Source organism: Takifugu flavidus, chromosome 11 (genome assembly GCF_003711565.1).
Source record: "Takifugu flavidus isolate HTHZ2018 chromosome 11, ASM371156v2, whole genome shotgun sequence".
NCBI classification, from domain to species: domain Eukaryota; kingdom Metazoa; phylum Chordata; class Actinopteri; order Tetraodontiformes; family Tetraodontidae; genus Takifugu; species Takifugu flavidus.
The window spans coordinates 7179905-7197019 of record NC_079530.1 but is presented as its reverse complement, the minus strand read 5'-3'; the positions used below and the strand labels follow the sequence as shown (position 1 = coordinate 7197019).

The 17115-nt window shown below is 40.0% G+C and overlaps 2 protein-coding genes and 1 long non-coding RNA gene across 8 annotated transcripts; 2 read left to right on the top strand and 1 right to left on the bottom strand.

Moving 5' to 3' along the window:
- Positions 1-30: 30 nt before the first annotated feature.
- lnpk (lunapark, ER junction formation factor) lies at positions 31-7762 on the bottom strand. Of its 5 annotated transcripts, none has more exons than XM_057048386.1 (16): positions 7605-7762; positions 6832-6890; positions 6369-6410; positions 6240-6290; positions 6027-6163; positions 5855-5913; positions 5608-5648; positions 5365-5448; positions 5230-5281; positions 5048-5152; positions 3087-3191; positions 2899-3004; positions 2687-2757; positions 2412-2582; positions 1847-1936; positions 31-1422 (listed from the first exon to the last, which is right to left on the bottom strand). In XM_057048386.1, the coding sequence occupies exons 2-16, from the start codon at positions 6856-6858 to the stop codon at positions 1241-1243; spliced, it is 1323 nt and encodes a 440-aa protein (XP_056904366.1). In that variant the 5' UTR covers positions 6859-6890; positions 7605-7762; the 3' UTR covers positions 31-1240. The 5 variants fall into 5 exon arrangements, with proteins under 5 accessions (XP_056904366.1, XP_056904367.1, XP_056904368.1 ...); XM_057048387.1 differs by having other exon boundaries at positions 3087-3173; XM_057048388.1 differs by lacking the exon at positions 1847-1936.
- On the top strand, positions 6040-10544 carry LOC130534337 (uncharacterized). The gene is made up of 2 exons (XR_008952871.1): positions 6040-6179; positions 10358-10544. It is a non-coding gene; the product is annotated as an uncharacterized LOC130534337 (long non-coding RNA).
- A 1835-nt stretch (positions 10545-12379) lies between these two features.
- On the top strand, positions 12380-15384 carry LOC130534334 (homeobox protein Hox-D11b). Of its 2 annotated transcripts, XM_057048393.1 has the most exons (4): positions 12380-13013; positions 13989-14127; positions 14780-14911; positions 15015-15384. In XM_057048393.1, the coding sequence occupies exons 1-3, from the start codon at positions 12395-12397 to the stop codon at positions 14871-14873; spliced, it is 852 nt and encodes a 283-aa protein (XP_056904373.1). In that variant the 5' UTR covers positions 12380-12394; the 3' UTR covers positions 14874-14911; positions 15015-15384. The 2 variants fall into 2 exon arrangements, with proteins under 2 accessions (XP_056904373.1, XP_056904372.1); XM_057048392.1 differs by having other exon boundaries at positions 14780-15384.
- The last annotated feature ends 1731 nt before the right edge of the window (positions 15385-17115 follow it).

Sequence of the window (17115 nt, the reverse complement as noted above, 5' to 3'; positions counted from 1 at the left end):
ATGAGCCAAAAAGAAACAGTAAATTCAAACTTGCTTTGCATTTGAAATGTTTATTAGGATTCAAGGAACAAATGTGATGATAAAAGAAAAAAAAGCACAGCTTTTAACCCTACGTGTTTCTGACAGGTGAGACATCATAATCACACTCACATGGATGCTCAACGTGCCCCGTTCTGCAGCATTTATTGTGGAATAAAATATGGGTAAAATGCACAAAAACTGTCGGCCAAAAACACAAACATGAAACCAGCAGCAACTAAAACAGACATTATGACAGCACCAGGATTCCTGCTTAGAAATACCTCAAATGCATGCAAGCAAATCAACTATATTTATAAAGGCGACCAGCGGTGTTTACAGATGATGCATCTACTTTTAAAACACAACATGAACAAATACATACAGAGAAACTCAGTGCAAATGGAGGAGAAAACATGTCGGGGGAAAAAATAGCACATTTGGCAAATGAGTTAAATCCATTCGAGCTTTCTCCTCAGACCACAGGTTAAAAGTCAGCATTTCTGTTTTATCGTTGCTGTTAAGCTGAGTTAGCATTAACAGCTCAACAGTTGTCAGTTAAGAAGGGAAATAAAAATCGAATTGTGTTTTTAAAACTATCTGGTAGGTATCATAATGACTTGTTTTGTGCAAAAATGTATTAAAATATTACAACCGTGACAATTATAGGACACTAGAGGGGCCTTTTTAGCGTGTGCTGTAAAAACAAAGACCTCAGAAGGGGTTTGTCCTCTCGTACAACATAAATGAGAACTGTGCCTAAATGACACCACGCAGACATTCAAGAATTTCTTCAACATCTGAAGACAAAACCTCTGTGAAGTGTTAGGTCTACCTAAAAACCAAAACCATTTTACAAAGGGAAAATTGATTTAAACCTCACTCAAAATAAACTTAAAGTTGTAAATCGCAATACTGAAACGGCGGTCGTCTTCACACACCGGAAACCAACACATCCATCATTGTGGAACGCTCACTTCTTTACGTTTTCTGTCTTGAATATGTTGATTTTGGAGAGCACTGGTACATATATTTACTAACTTAATCTCCTCGATGTCCTTTGTTTCAGCTCAACCAGTGGAAATAATAGCATTTAAGCTAAAAAGCTAAATATTCCAAAAGAAAACACAGATGCAACAGAAAGCGTTAAATGCTTAAACCCGTCCACATCAACTCTGAAACCTATCAGCAGCCTGAATGCACACCACCAGTCCTCTGAACTCTAAGACTGCTGAGATTCTTCCTCCCCAGAGGCTGCGAGGCACTGCTCCGCTCCCTCTTCTTCCCCCTCGAGGCTCCCTCCTTCGTCCTCGTCCTCCTTCTCCTTCTCCTCCTCCTCCTCCTCCTGCTGCTGCAACTGCTGCTCCTCACCCTCGACTTCATCTTCTGCCAAATCTTTTTCATCTGAGCAAAAGGTGAAGAAGATAAGTGTGTGGGAGAGCAAGCGTCTGAGATAATGTGAAGAATTTGTCAGGCAACAGATGATTGATTGTTGCTTCTGAAAAGCAGTAAAGATAGAAAATTAACATTATATTTATCAGGCCAAATAATTAGAAGACTGAAGTCAGTTATATCACAAAAATCACCCAGAATTCTTACACAATCACTTCTAACAGCAGAGGTTAGTATAAATCTCTACAAATGTACGTTAAAAAGGACTAATTCAATCATCAGTGATTTAAAAATAACACCGGTTGAATATGCAAATGTGGTTCAGGCTGATGAAAAAGTGTCATCTGCAGCAGGCATTGATTGGTCTTCTAAAGAGAAGAAAAACCATGAAATGAATTAGACCAGGTCAGACAGTGCCGGGAGAGAGGAGGTGAACCTGAGCTCTGCAGAGGGCAGTTCTGAGGGTTCAGTGGATCCTGCTGGATCCTGAAACTATGGACCAAGTTCCATGGAGCGGGAGCTTTAACTAGAGGCAAAATCACAACATTAAAGGCACCACTGACTTAAATGTGACACTAAACTGCAGGGAAGCTGTTCTGGGAGCTGACTCTTATTTTAGACTTCTGGTTAAATGCATTATTCCCACTAGCCTTAGTACTGTCTAAATGAAACGCCTTCGGCTGCATACCCATTACACTGGGACAGCTAATCTCACCTCTGCTGGCTCTCACAACCACAAAAGAATACAATCTGACATCAGATTGGGAAAAAGAATGAAATAAACACAGGAAGGATGGATCTATGTACGGAACACAGGCTGTTAGACCACAAAGAACTGACACACCGGCACATGAGAGTGTCTGAGATCACCTCTGAAGCTAATTTTGATCTGCTTCTTATTTCAAAGTCTGAGCATCTGGATGAATTTCATTCAAACCAAATCCTCAGAAGAAAAAAAACAGGAGACGGCAGCTTTCATGCACGTCCGTGTTTGTCCATACCCCTAGAAGGTGGCGCACTCTCCTCGGTGTCTGTGGCAGAATGAGGCGCTGGTCCGGGAGTGCTCGATTCCGCTCGCAGCCTCTTCTCAAAGTTGAACTCGGGAAGTCTGGGAGCCTGAGGGCGCATCTTCCTGGCCGGATTGAGGAAGTAGCAATACGCACAACGAAAGGCTGCGGAGGCCAAAGAGACAGGAGAGAAAGATGAAAGAAAAATACTGACGCGTTTGAAATGTGAGACTGCTGCTCACACTACATGAAACTGTTTCTGTTCTTACCAAGATATTCAAACTCCTCTTTCAGAGCCATGCCGTTATGTGAGAAACACTGCTGGCAGATAAGAGCGTATCTGCAACAAGGGTGGAGACTTCAACGTCATGGTCTCCACAGAAGTTCACTTTCTATCCTCAACATGGCTGAAAAAGGTCTGGCTAAATTAACCAACTCCTTCAAGGGGTTGAGTTCTGGATGAGGTGTGACGTCTTCTCACCTGTTCTGTGGTCCATCTCCTACGAGGTACTCGATGACTCTGTCCACTGCCCCCCTGTCTTTGGGCAGAACGGGTCTTGCTAATGGGGGACCCGGTGGGTGCATGCCTGCAAAGACCACAAACGCCCAAATTAAAAGCAGAACAAAGACAAATGCACGACAACCCTCACGTGGCTGGCAGGAACCTACCTACACCTGGCACTGGTGAGCCCAGGGACCTGGGCGTCATCTGGACAGAGGCAGCGAGTCCGGATCTCTCCGGGGGTCCTCCTGGAGCTGAGAGGGGAACACGTTCTGTCGGGACAGCAACAATGGATGACCGGGCGACTTGTTGGCGCTGACTTTTTATATACATAATCCTGTAAATGCTGATATTCCTGCTCTTTGGGACTGATACAAGGTTCTAATTCTTCTTGTCTGTGTGCGCTAGTGATGGGACGAGCGACACTGGTGCGTCAGCACTGTGCCGAGAGCTCAAGAGTGAAACCCCGTATCGGTGCGCGTATCGCTTTAAGAAAGAATCACGTGACCGATACAGGCACTGTATCGTTTGGATGTGCCGCGCCAAAGTGTGTTTATAAGGAAACAAACTGTATCGACATGTCGTGGGTTTGTTGGATGGAGTTTTGCAGTTGCGCAATTATGGATCGTTCTAAGAAGTTTCCCCCAGTGTGGAATAATTTTGATCTTGTGACTCCAAACAAGGGAAATCTTTTTCCGCTTTGAGCATTGTTTACTGTTATACAGTGATCCCTCGTTTATCGCGGGAGTTACGTTCCAAAAGTAACACGCGAAAAGTGAAATCCGCGAAGTAGCAACTTTATTTTTTAAAATTATTTTACAATGCAATACTGAACAGTAGAATGAAACCAAACATCAAAACCTGTTTTAAAGACCAAACTTTGTTTAAAACAATAATTTTAATATAGTAATACTGTACAAGATTGGAAACATTGTCACTCGCGTATTTCACGGTCCCAGTGCCTCTGCGTCCTGACTCCGCTCCGCTGGAGCGTCTGTTTCTACTGAAGGCGCAGGAGTCTTTCTCCGAGAGAAGAACATTGTTATGGGTAGTTGTTGGCGCTCTTTCTTTTTCTGGGCAAGAAGATTTTTATAAACGGATGTGCCACCTTCAATTATATTTGAGAACTGCAATGAACGACTCATCAAAGGGTCCCATTCTTGTGCCGTGCGCTGAAGTTCAGTGGCCATTCTCACCATGGTTGCTAAGCGACCAAGTGTTAGTCCGTCCTCCTCCTCTTTATCAACATGTGTGTCTTCAATTGAAAAAATGCAAACGTAAAGTTGGCAGAATGTACAGAAACGAAAACTGTTGACAAGTGAAAAATCAATACAGTACAGCGTCAATATTTTATTTCTAGACAACAGTAAAGCCCCTGAGCCAATAAGGATTCAGAGGCACTGTAAAAAAAAAAATAATAATAAAATCCGCGAAGCAGCGAAGCCGCGAAAGATGAACCGCGATATAGCGAGGGATCACTGTATACAATTTTTAACGGTGGCGCATTGCATTCACTTTATCAAGTGAATGACCTGTGATACATATGATAGTCAGTTAAAAAGCCTTATAGTTGCTTTATTCATTTTATCTCATAATAACGAGATCCTGATCTCGAAATCATGAGATAGGGTGTCTATTTTTTTAACAAGTGAATGCAATGCGCCACCTTAGTTTTTACTCTGTTCAACTTGCACTTAAAACTCTCTGCTCACCATCGTCATCTGTACCGTGTGAAAGAGTATTTTCTAAGGCTGGGGAGCTGGTGTTTAAGAGGAGAAATCGCCTTGGAGCAAAGACACTCCCAAAACTTTTGTTTCTCAATAAAGAAATTATAAACTAATTACTTTTTTGTATTATTTCATATGATTTAACAGTTAAGTTAACAAAAAATGTGTGTACATAAGTAAAAAATTGTAACTCTGAATTGTAACTCAAATTTGCTATATTTTACATACCAACTCAGTTTGGCAAACAAGGAATTCCTTTACCTGCAATCATTTTATAACTACTGCAGGGGTCACTAGTGGGTGACCAACACAGTATCAATACAGTGCCGACACAGTTTGTGTAGTGTGTCAATACACTCCTTGAGGTATCATCGTCCCATCACTAGTGTGCGCTACCTTACCCACAGGTGTGCCTCCTGGTCCCAGTGGGGGTCTAGCTCCAGGAGTCACTGCAACTGGGGTTCCCATCGGCATGTGTCTCAGAGCCACCCCTCGCTGTCGGAGCTCTGTAAAGGTTGCATAGTTTTGCTCCGGCTGATTTTATTTCAGATCTATTTTTTAAATGCACGCTGATGAGCCGTACCTTGTCCTGCTCCTGGAGTCATCTGAGGACGCACCGGTGTCGCTTCAAGCTCCTGCAGCAGAACATCGATTACATTTAGAATACAATTAACAAAACAATTCTAAATAAATCTTAAAACCAGAAAAGCGAACACACAGGTTTTTTCTTTGCGTCAGGATCAAATCTTTCCAGGATGGCTTTGGCATTTTTGTATGTTTCTGTCTCCATCACCTCCTCCAGCTGGAACCAGACAACAATCAAAATTAAATGCAAATTCTGAAAATAAATTCTTGTGGGAAAAAAAGGAAACTGCTATTCGTGTTGCCAGAAGGAGCCATTTTTTAAGGCAGTCATTAAAGGTGCCTGATTGAATGTGCACTGTGAGGAATGAACACTTACGATCTTCTTTTTGGTAGCTTTCAAGTCTTCGAGTTTATCATCTACACAGAGGCAGAGACGGTCAAGTGATTGATGGGCTGAATGTGCCGCTTTGGTTTTCTTATGGGGCTCAGAAAGACGTTAGAGTCACGCTAATCTTGAACATTCTTACATTCTTCTTTTAACATTACTGCTTCAAAATTGATGAGTCACCTTCAGGGTGTCGGCCGGATGGGAACAAGGCCAGAAGGACTGACAGATAACTTACTGTTTCTCTCAGAGCGTTTAGAGAAAAGGAAGATCAAAAAGCGCCTGATGAACCACACGCTGAGGATGGAAAGAAAAAAGATCAAGAACCAATAATAATAATAACAGAATCACTTATTTGGAGACGCACTGCAAAACTCTCAAGGTCCCATTGAACAGGATAAAACACTCACAGCACAGGGTATATGAAGAAAGGCAGAGCCATGGCCAGTCTCAGCAGCCATTGTTCAGGCAGATACAGCAAGTAAACAACCAGAGATATCAGCAGGTAAAGGGCTGAAGAGTAGAGCAGCAATCGGCCGACCCACAGCTGCAGACAGAAGCAGGTGAGTTGGGAAGAAAAACCAACACAATTCAACAACACCAGCGCAAACTTCAGTTTCTACCTTTTGCAGACGTTGGTTTTTGGCTCTAAACTCTTCCAGTTGTTTGATTTCCTGAAGAACATGGCAGGAATTTTTGTTTTCAGTGGTGAAAACTGAACAATGAATTACTGCGGACATGTTCACACTTACCTTATCAATGTTCTCCAGCTGCTCAACTGTGGTTAGTTTGGGCTGGATGGAAGACGGAAGATAGAAAATGTTTAGCTTTATCAGAACTCTGACATTTCTGCCAGACTGTGACAGGTGACACATGCTTTCAGGGGCTGTTATTACTGGTCACTTCCTAAATAACCTAAAAAAAAAAATAAAAAAGAATCGGGTATTCCTGTAGAAAATAAATTTTAGCTACGTTGGGTATGCAGCGTCAAGAGAAAGGATTTTAAAATACAAAAATTGGTCCCATTCTGTAAATGTATTTTATTTTCTTTAATGATTTTTCCTTATCTTACCTTCCTTTCTAATTTATAAAAGCCCTTAAGAAAGAAGCCTGAATCTTCTTGGCTCATAGCCACTTGGCATGTGTACATTATATGTGTTTGTTGTTTGTAGGGTGGTTTTTTGGGTGTTTTTCTCTTCATGCTCACTGACTTACCTTCCATCGTGATATTATGGCCCCCATATCAGCAAAGTGCACAGTTTTCCTTTGTTTCACTATGGAACATTAAGTAACAGGTAATTAAAGCACTTCTAATCCCTGCTGGTACAATTACATAATGCTCACATCCTCACATGATTTAGCAAAGTGCCTATAGTGGACATAAATGTTGGCCTTGGTATTTGGGATTATAAACACAAGCTAATACCACAGTAAAAGGGCAAGATCGATTTATTATAAAATGGTAAAATGATGATTAGTGAGTGTCAATAGCCCGCAGAGGGTTGCTTTAACTAGTTCTTGATTTATCTCTGTGGGTTAAAGGTAACATCGACGCAAGTCAGGAGTAAATTAGTCTTTGATTAGATATGGCTAAAAACGTTCAAATGTTCTATGCAGTTGTTTCTATTCTTATGCCAGTTAATTTTAAAGGAGATAAAAGTTATTATATTTATTTGCATATGAAGCTTACAACTCTGATTTCACATCTACAGCTAACTTTGCTGTAATTATCATAAAGATGTTCTTTTCCGCTACAGCTCCTAATTACTAGCAATGTTTAAAGAATTACAAGTGGATCTGTTGGCTAATAAGGATTTCATTTTTATTTATATGTGAATTAAATACACAAATATATGAAGTACCGGTACATGAACAATGCACTTGGCTAGCAAAAACTAAAGCCGACGTCACAAGTAACATGCAGCAGCCACATTCATTAAGTTTCAAGTTTCCTCATTTACCTTGAGCTTTGAATTTAAAATACTCACCTTGAGTGGTGTTTTTGCGATTTGCTTTCTATCAGTTGATCATCAGGGCAAGTTTTCGGGATAAAAAGCCAACAATTTCGCCTCAACTGACATCGCAGCTGCAGAAAGACTTGGCGCGCAGTGACGACGTAAACGACGTGGCTTGTGAACGACGGAGGGAGGGGGTTCTTTCCCGAGATGCTTTGCGTTGTAGTTTTTAATAGAATCCAAATTCTTACAGGTTGTTAATGGGGACTGTTTTTGTTTGTTTTGTGTATATTTGCTGCAAACATAATAAATATAGAGATATAACGAACACAATTAATGGATTATTACTTTGCATCTGGTTTAGTGGTATTTGGGGGAAGTCGGCATAAGTGTTGAGCTTTTTAGACTGACTTATCAAATGTATGAAGAAGTAACAAATAGGTAACATTTAATTCATTTATATGGCATTCCCCTTTTATTTCTAAAGGTGTACGTCACTATTTCGCCACAGGGTGTCACAATTTCCCCTGATTGCGGTAGAACAAAGAACACCAATGCTTCAAGATTTTTATTGTGATAGGCAGAATAATTACAGAAGCAATCACTGGTAATGAAATTCCTAGGTCTCAGATCCATTATTCATATAAAAAGATATAATCCGGAGCAATAACATAAAACAGTAAATTATAATTAATTAATTCTGCTATCATTATTAAAGAGAATATTCAATTACTTGACCAAGACCTCTTAAATCACTTATTTCTCTTTCATATTTCTTTTTATATTGTCTGTGAATACCCACCGTTGGTAAAGAAGAGATCTTTAACAACAAACACTAAAGGGTTGTGAATCTCTCCAGTAAAAGCTAGTGTGGTCTATACTGGGCACCATCTCAGATGCTTGGGCATTTTTCATGTCTTATTATTTTAAAAATTTGTGAAAAGTGTTGAGAAAAACTAATATTCGGCTCTCGGTTTCTTCGGATCGCAGCATGAGCTGTTTTACATTATGTTTTGTGCAGAGTTCAGCGTTCAGCTTAAAAGCTTACATCTTCTTTAGAGTTATGAGCCTAATAAAACTTTCCCTTTTCACCTTCTCTATCTTCTCTTCCCCACGACTTCGAAATTTAAACTATATCGCTACATAAAGAAAGAATGAAAAAAAGTATTAAAACACAACAGCACATCGAATAACATCTTAAACCGGCGCAAACATTTAAAAAAAACGTGTGTGCGTGTGTGGCTGCATATTTAATAATTCTCGATTTATTTATTTATTTATTTATTTATTCAAAAATCAAAAAAAAAAAAACGATGGCAGACTTCGTACAGGTCCATGAATGTATCTTTTGCCGCTTTCGACGAACGTCTGTAGGAATTTATTTTATAATTTATTATTCGATAATTTTGATACTCCCTTATTTTACTCTTAAAATCACACGAATAGCGGGGTTTTGTTCTTTAATTTTTGGTCTAATGGTTATCCTTTGTTAGAGACATCCTTCGGCGCGACAACGACGACGACAAAAGCAAAACCGTAATAATTAATAGGCTACTTACTTTTAGCATTTTAAGGCATTGAATCGTTTAAATAAAATTCAATCAGCATTAGGTCTTTTCTGACCTCGTTGGCGCACAATAAATTTTTACCTTAAATAAAAAAATGTAAAACACTAAAACAAAAATCGGCCTAATCGAGCGTAAGCTCAACCAAGGTTTTGATAATATGAATTTTTAGACTGAATTATCTCATCATTTAAAACTTTTTTATTTACTTTCTTCCTTTGGTTTGGTTTGTTTTAGGGAAAGATCCCACAGTAAACAGACCTGAAAACGAATGGAAAAGCAGCTATTTGTGTCGTTTAAAAACAAACCAAAACGTTCAAATGTAAAAAATATACATCTACAATAGAAAGACAATAAAGTGCATATATTCGACAGTTTTCACGGAGGATACGCGCATGAAAATGTATACATTTATTATTATTATATATAAGCTTTCATCCGTAGGTTGTTGTGTAGATGTTAGACCACCTTTTTCCTTCAGACAAATTTAAAATGTTGGAAAGGAAACTACAAAAGAGCTTTGCTGAGAGACAAAGAGACACAAAAGCCCAGAAGAGAGGCTGAGAATTACCCTTGAACCTCTCCAGTGGAAAAACACCCATATCCTCCGACAATTTCTGCACTGAGGCCTGAGTTTACAGCCCCCAGCCACACTAATTTACAGCATTTAACTGCAAGTGAGGTTTTAAAAGTGGCTCCATGTCAAAATCAACAAATCAAATTCAAATTTCAACTTTATTGTCATTCTGTTCATATCAAATTAACAAATGAGAAGGCAGTACATAAAAATAATATGAGTCCAGCGGTGAGATTTTAAATGCTGGATAGTCGGACAGCTTGTGGCAGGACGTTCAGTTGTTCAGCAGTCTGGTGGTGGAGCAGCTTATGCTGCTGTGGCGCTGCTGTGATGGTAGGAGCTGAACGAAGCGGTTCAGAGGGTGTGAGGAGTCTTTGACAATGTTCGGAGCCCTGCGGTGGCTCAGCAATATGTCCTGGTCAGAGGGAAGGGAGACTCCCATAACCCTTTCTGCTGATTTTACTGCACTCTGCAGGCAGTGCAGCTGAGGAACCAAGATGGCATAAGTCAGAAGGCTCTCCAGTGAAAGGATCTTGAAATTTTGCTTAGGGCAGTTGTTGAGCAGAACATCCAGAATAAATATTCTTTCATTTGCTGGCGTTGCTCTGTCAGTCTGTGTCACTTTTTCTGTCTTCTCTCTGCAGGGTTTGGTGATGTAATGAAGCAGATCTGATCATGTCTTCAGGCTAAAGAAGCAGAGATGAAGATGACAGCTTCTCATTAACGCTGGACTGTTATTTTGCTGTGCGCTTTCACTGCAGCACTAAAGCTGTACCATATGTATCGCTTCAGGTACATCCTTGAAAGAAAAATAAAAGTTCTTATAGACCAGTTGTTTTTTTTCCAAAATTGCTAAAGACATACTAATTACCCCTTAGGACAGGGAATAGTACATTTAAAAAAATAATAATTTATGGTCATTGCAGATGTGTCTGCTTTCCTGAACCTTGAGGAAATAGCAACATTTGAGACAGTGGCCATACTGAAATAGTTGCCTCTGCATTTAAGCATTTCAGTAATTTGTTTATCATTAGTTTTGATTAGATAATCATCAAAAAATGGGGTGAAAATGATTATTAACAGCTAAATTCTACTAATGAATCTGGTATCTTTTTATGAATGCTGACGTTGATCCCGAGCCGTTCTTCCTGGTCACTCCAGCATGAAGTCACCAGGCCCATAACTCCAGGTTCTGACCTCATTTCTGCACAGAGAGAAGTTTAAGTTGCATCCCCCATCTTCATGTAAAGTACACACAGTTAAAGGACTGATTCAGGTTCCTTTCAATAGAGTCTATAAGTAGTAAAAAGCAAAAGCCTTCACTGTTTCCACTCAGCCTTTTCTCAGGCTTGTCCCTCATTTTCCTCATTTCATTCTTCCTCAGAATTCCGTGCCTGCGTTTGAGATGGTAGAACTCATGACAGTGAATGCGTGCAGCCTACTATCACCAAACAGGCTGTGCATGATGTCTTAAGTCATCTTGCGTGTTATCAAAACACATTTCTCAGTTTTCACACATCACTGAGGGCTGTGAGTGCTGCGCTCTTCTCGTGCATCCTCGGCTGTGCCTTTAAACCCGTGAAATCCAAAAAATCTCTTGATTTGACACATCCAGGCGCTAACTGGGAAAACCCCAAAGACACTCCAAGGCTCTTTCTCTCAGAAAATGACACCAGCACAAAACAGATTGGAGACGGTGCCGCTGCTGTAATGGGGAAGACTCTACTGCTGAACACATATAAATATTTAATGGTTGATGATAATGTTGCAAAAATTCGTAAATTTTAAAAAATCCGTTGAGAACAAAGCTATGATGTCACCTGCATGATGCTTAAGCTATACTGCAACCCTAAAATAAATCTGCTGCAGACATTTTGGAGAATAAAATTAACTTCAAACCAACTCAAGACGAACACTAACGATCCCAGAGGCCAAAACATTCAAAAATGCTCTTGCTGGGTTTAAAACTAAACCATTTGGCCCCATAAAGTAAATGGAGGGCCTCTGTCATAAAAGTGAAAACTCTTTGAAGTTCAGCCATTTAATGACATAATGACATGCTTTCCTCCACCATTAGAATGCTACATAACTGACTTTCTTTTATTATGGTTATACTTGCCATTACCCACGTTTTATATATTATTATGTGTGCACTATACACGTATTAGTCATGTTCAGGGGATCCATCCAAACCAAAGTAAGAGAGTATCATTAAATTTTATGTTGAAGCCTTTAATTGTTTTAATTAAAGGTATGGCTACAGTGTTCTAGTTGTAGTTATGGAGGGGTATAACATAACTCACTTTAAAATTAATATCCTCTGATATGACAAAACAGTACAGCCCATGCAGCGTGAATGTAGTTAATTGCACTCAGCAGACTCGATTCAGACTCAAGGTCAAACTCGGCAGTATTAATTTCCCACTTTCCAGAGGACTTTGACGAGTGATTTCATCATGCTTTCAGGGCAGAATCAGTGGTTTATTGTCAAAGTTATTTTTCTTTTCACCTTCAGGGGCTAGATCACGATGCAGAGCAAGATTGTTCCGGTTATTATTCTATTAACGCCAGTACATTAAGAACTCAATTGCGGCGCCCGAGTAGAACGAGTGGAACCAACGTTCTGGTTGTTCTCATTGTTTTCTGTCATTTTAGAAACCTTTTTAAAAAAATTGTTATCCATGTTTTCATCGAGCTTCAGCTATCCTTCTAAGACTAGTCCTCTAACTTCGCCCTTTTTAGCGGAGCACAGCAGCGCGTCGGGACGGAGGCTGGAGCACCGGAGCCTCTGCGACCATGAACCGCGGCATCAGTACCGACCCCCGTGGGAATGGAATCCCTACCCGACGAACGGTCCCATCGCCTCCCCGACATGCTTCGACTTTCCACAGGATCACCAAGGCCTGCCTTCGCCGTCTGGGGTGATTTTCAACCCCAGCGACCGCTTCCTTTACGCGCCCTCCGGTCCGCACTTTCAACGCGGATTCCCCGCGGAGCCGCGGGCTCTCCTCGGCAGGTACTCGGCGTTCGGCTCGGACTCACAGCTCTTCTTCCATGATGGACGGAACAGGGTCTTGCCGCCGGGTTTCGACCAGTTTTTCGACTATGCAGCAGAGGGGATGCAGGTGAAGGAGAGAATCACACCTGGCATCCGACCGGGGCAGGTGGATCCTGCCGAGTGGCTGAGGAGTCCTGACGGGGAGAGCAGCGAGGAGAGGGCGGGGACAGACTCGGTGGAAGCTCCGGAGGAGAAGGAGGACGCGCATTCATCCGGCGGCTGTGGAGAAAGTCAAGCACAGAGTAAGTCTTTCAAAACCCTGTTGTAATAGCGTGCGTTTCCGTATGTAGCAAAGACATTTAACATAATTATCGTGGTGTATCGTGGCCTGATTTCAGTGTGAGAGTGGGTCCCAGCAAGAGTGGATTCAAAAGTAAATCTTGACATTGTGAGCAATTACTAATATTCTAAATGAAATGTATTGATTACTGCATTGTCAAATGTATTTTTTTATGTGTATTTTGTTAATGTAATTGTTTTGTACATTTAAACATGGACTGGGATATTTTTATTTTTGTTGCATGCTGACTGACAGTGGCTAATCCAAAGGTCACATGCTTGACCTGCTTGTATTCCATATGAAAAAGAAATTGTGTCAGTTAGGTTCAAGTTAAAGTGATGCATGTGAGTATTTCTAATGTGAACATGAGCCCCATGAAGATTATGGCATGTTTGAAGACACTGAATGAGAAACTATCTATCTATCTATCTATCTATCTATCTATCTATCTATCTATCTATCTATCTATCTATCTATCTATCTATCTATCTATCTATCTATCTATCTATCTATCTATCTATCTACATGTACATTTTTTCTGTTGATTTAAAGGACATGGTAGTGCTTTATTCATTGATTTACGTAATTTTTCTTTCTGATAAAATCATCTGTTTGAGTCTCTTCTGTAGCAAAGCATCTCCCCAACATGCTGCTGCCTTCTTTGTCAATGTAATGTTGCTATAGAGACTGAAGGCCTTTTCTGCGCAGAGAATTTCATTCCTGTGTATGACACACTTGTGCAAAAGAGATGTGATTGATTTTTCATATTAAAAAGTGGCATCAAAAGCATCTAAATCCATCAGTAATTGTGACATTAAAACCAAACACAGCCAGATTAGACTATATAAACTCCTGACACATCAGTAATGTGATTTAAAGAATTACAGGTGAAATAATCCATCGCTACATCTGATTGAGCTCTTCTGTGTCTCTGCAGAACCTTGTACAAGGAGAAAGAAGCGGTGTCCCTATTCCAAACAACAGATCAGAGAGCTGGAGAGAGAGTTCTTATTCAACATTTACATCAACAAGGACAGGCGCATGCAGTTGTCTCACCTTCTGCGTCTCACAGATCGGTGTGTTAATAATCCTCTCAATCAGGATTCTTTTTTTACTTAACCATTATTTTACAAGTAATTTCTAGTGGCAGGATGAAGAATTCATGGTGAAGTGAGATTCAAGCAGAAGAATTTCAACCACAGAAAGTCCAGCTTAAACACTGCATTAATGCTTAAGGCCACACAGTCATATTTATCAGGCACATGCCCATGCTGTATGCATAACCCATCTGAACAGGAAATCACAAGAAAGTGCCATATGAAAAAGGAGAAAAAAGTCCCTCCATCAGAATTCCTGAAAGCGAGATTGTCCTCACTTGTTACATTTCATCTTGCCACTGTGTCAAATTGTCATGGCCAGTGAAATGCACAACACACAAGTGTGTCTAAACTGGGTTTTATGTGCAATGTCAGGCTTATTCTTAACAAAATAACTTCAGCATAGACGACGCAAACCTGTGGTGTGCAGGAATATCAAAGGTATCAGTGTGTGATAGCGCAAAATAAGAACCATAAGAATATTTCTGGCTGAAACACTGTTACTGTAGGTGAAGATAGTTGGACAATGTCAGCTGCATATTGTCATTGGAGAGTGTCTCTAAGATATTTCTCATGAAGTGTCACCACCTACAAACAAAAACACCCGTATGTTCTTTTGTTGTCGGCTCAGGCAGGTGAAGATCTGGTTCCAGAACAGGAGGATGAAAGAGAAGAAGCTGAAACGAGAGATGCTTCAGTATTACACAGCATACCACCAGTTTTGACGAGGGACAGAGGAAAATGGACCAGATGTCATTTCAAGGTCAAGCACAAACTGCGATAACAGTAGCAAAAATGTTAATAACATGTGCATGTGCAACATTTTAAAACATCCTTTAAACAATAGCTTCTTTTTTTGAATTTAGGATGCATATTTTCCTCTGAGGTCATGTGATTCCAGTCTCTGAAGATTATTCTTCTTCCTGCCTCAGGCCCCTTCTATGAATAGTAACTGTTGAATCATGGCTTTAAAGAAGGATACACAAATACAAATGCTATTTATTTTTCCTTAATGTTGGGAAGAAATGTAGTAATCTGCACAAAATCAAATCTGATCTCATATTTGTCTCGCAATAATTTAATCAAGTATTTCAAAAGGTGGTGCTTTATGGCTGAATATTGTTTTAGTGCAGTGAATTCAAGTAATGATATAATTTGATCCGGATGTCCCATTTGTATCAGAAATATATACCCTTAATTTTCTCATACAACACAATAAAGTGTGTTTTTTAATCACATGTGACCAGACTGATTCTGTTATTTAATATCCTTTTATTACTGCACATTTTATATTGTCAAATATAAGTAATCTCAATTGTTGGGACTTTTCTTTTTTCAAGCTAATTTTGATCGACCAAATCTGTTGTCTTGAATCATCCACACCATAATTTGTGATATTTTCCTAATAAAATACATGTCATTTGTCATTTGTCATTTCAGCAACACAAATAAACTCAGGCTCACTTTTTTGTCATATTATTTGTTGCAAAAAAAAGAAAAAAAACTTCTACATCCAAATCCACAACAATGGATGGCAATGGAGGGGGATACGGAAATAAATACATCAACAACTTTGATTTGTTCTCTCTGCTCTCCACTGCTGTTGATTCAAAGCAAATGGACAGAAGGAAAACACTGAGTCCAAGGCTGCAGATGAACCTTGAACCGCAACACAGTCACAGCCACCATTTCCTCAACCCAGTGACTTTTATTGGGGCAATACAGACAGTCTGCTGTCTCTCTCTTTGTCTCACACATCCACTCAATCTGCGTGTGTGTGTGTGTATATGTGTGTGTGTGTGTGTGTGTGTGTGTGTGTGTGTGGGTGAGGGACAGAGACTGTGCATTAGTGTGTGACTTGGAGATGAAAGGAGAGGTTGAAACTAGAGGCATTCAACCTAATGACCTACAATAAACTCGGCTGCAAAAATGCTGAACCCTTTTGCCAACACACTACCACTGAAATGTTCATTCTAAATCCTAATTTGATAAAAGATAATTAATTTTGGAGCAGTTGAACAGCAATGTATCAATGCAGTGCATTATATGGGAGCAAATCTGATTAAATTGAACCTCTTTTTTTTCCCCCTTTGGTTGCACAGTTGAACATTTAAACTTCATTATTTTGAGTAATGGTCATCAGTTTGACCCTGCAAAGCTGTTTTCACAATAGTTACTGAAATTCTAATCCCATCATTTGGGACCTTGCAATAGTTGGAACCCTGGTGTAAAGATTTCAAACTTGGATTCAAACAAGTCTAAACTGAATCTTTAAGCTTTTAACTGTGGCTGATCATTGATGATCGACTCATTGCTGTTTGATGCAACAACGTCTGCCATCTTGTCTGCACACATGGTTTGTAAGTGCAGCTTGATGCTGCAGCCCTTTTTTGATGTTGGTTAAGCAAGACGTGATAAGAAAAAGGAAACCACAGACTTGGTTTTTAGTCATGTTAACTCCATTTTGTATTGTGGCGCTCTGCAAATCCCTTTCTAAATGTCTGCTGATTCCATCATCAGCCCATGCAGTAAAATAGTATCTGGATTCATGGAGACGCCTGCACGTGACTGGTTTATAAAACACCACCTCGTTTTTTGGCCTCATCCCATTGTTAGAGGACACCATGTTTGTGCAAGAGCCTGAAATCAATAACAATTTCCCAGGCAGACCAGGGCTGAATCTCAAATGACTATTTTCTGACATTGTGGGATGCAAAAATCACATCTCCCGTGCATAACATGCTGTTTCACCCAAGTGAACAATGCTAAAATAGGCATTTATTACCAGTAATGTAAAGTGAACATTGTCTCAGTGATGTGTTGAGGGTGGTCAGGTGTAACTTTATTTAAAGGTTAAAAAGAAAGCACTGATGCCCGATACACATTTAGTTACAGAATCTGAGCAGCCTTCGCATTCAGAAACAGATTTATTCGCTTTCATACCACGTCTCCAAACAAAAACAGGGC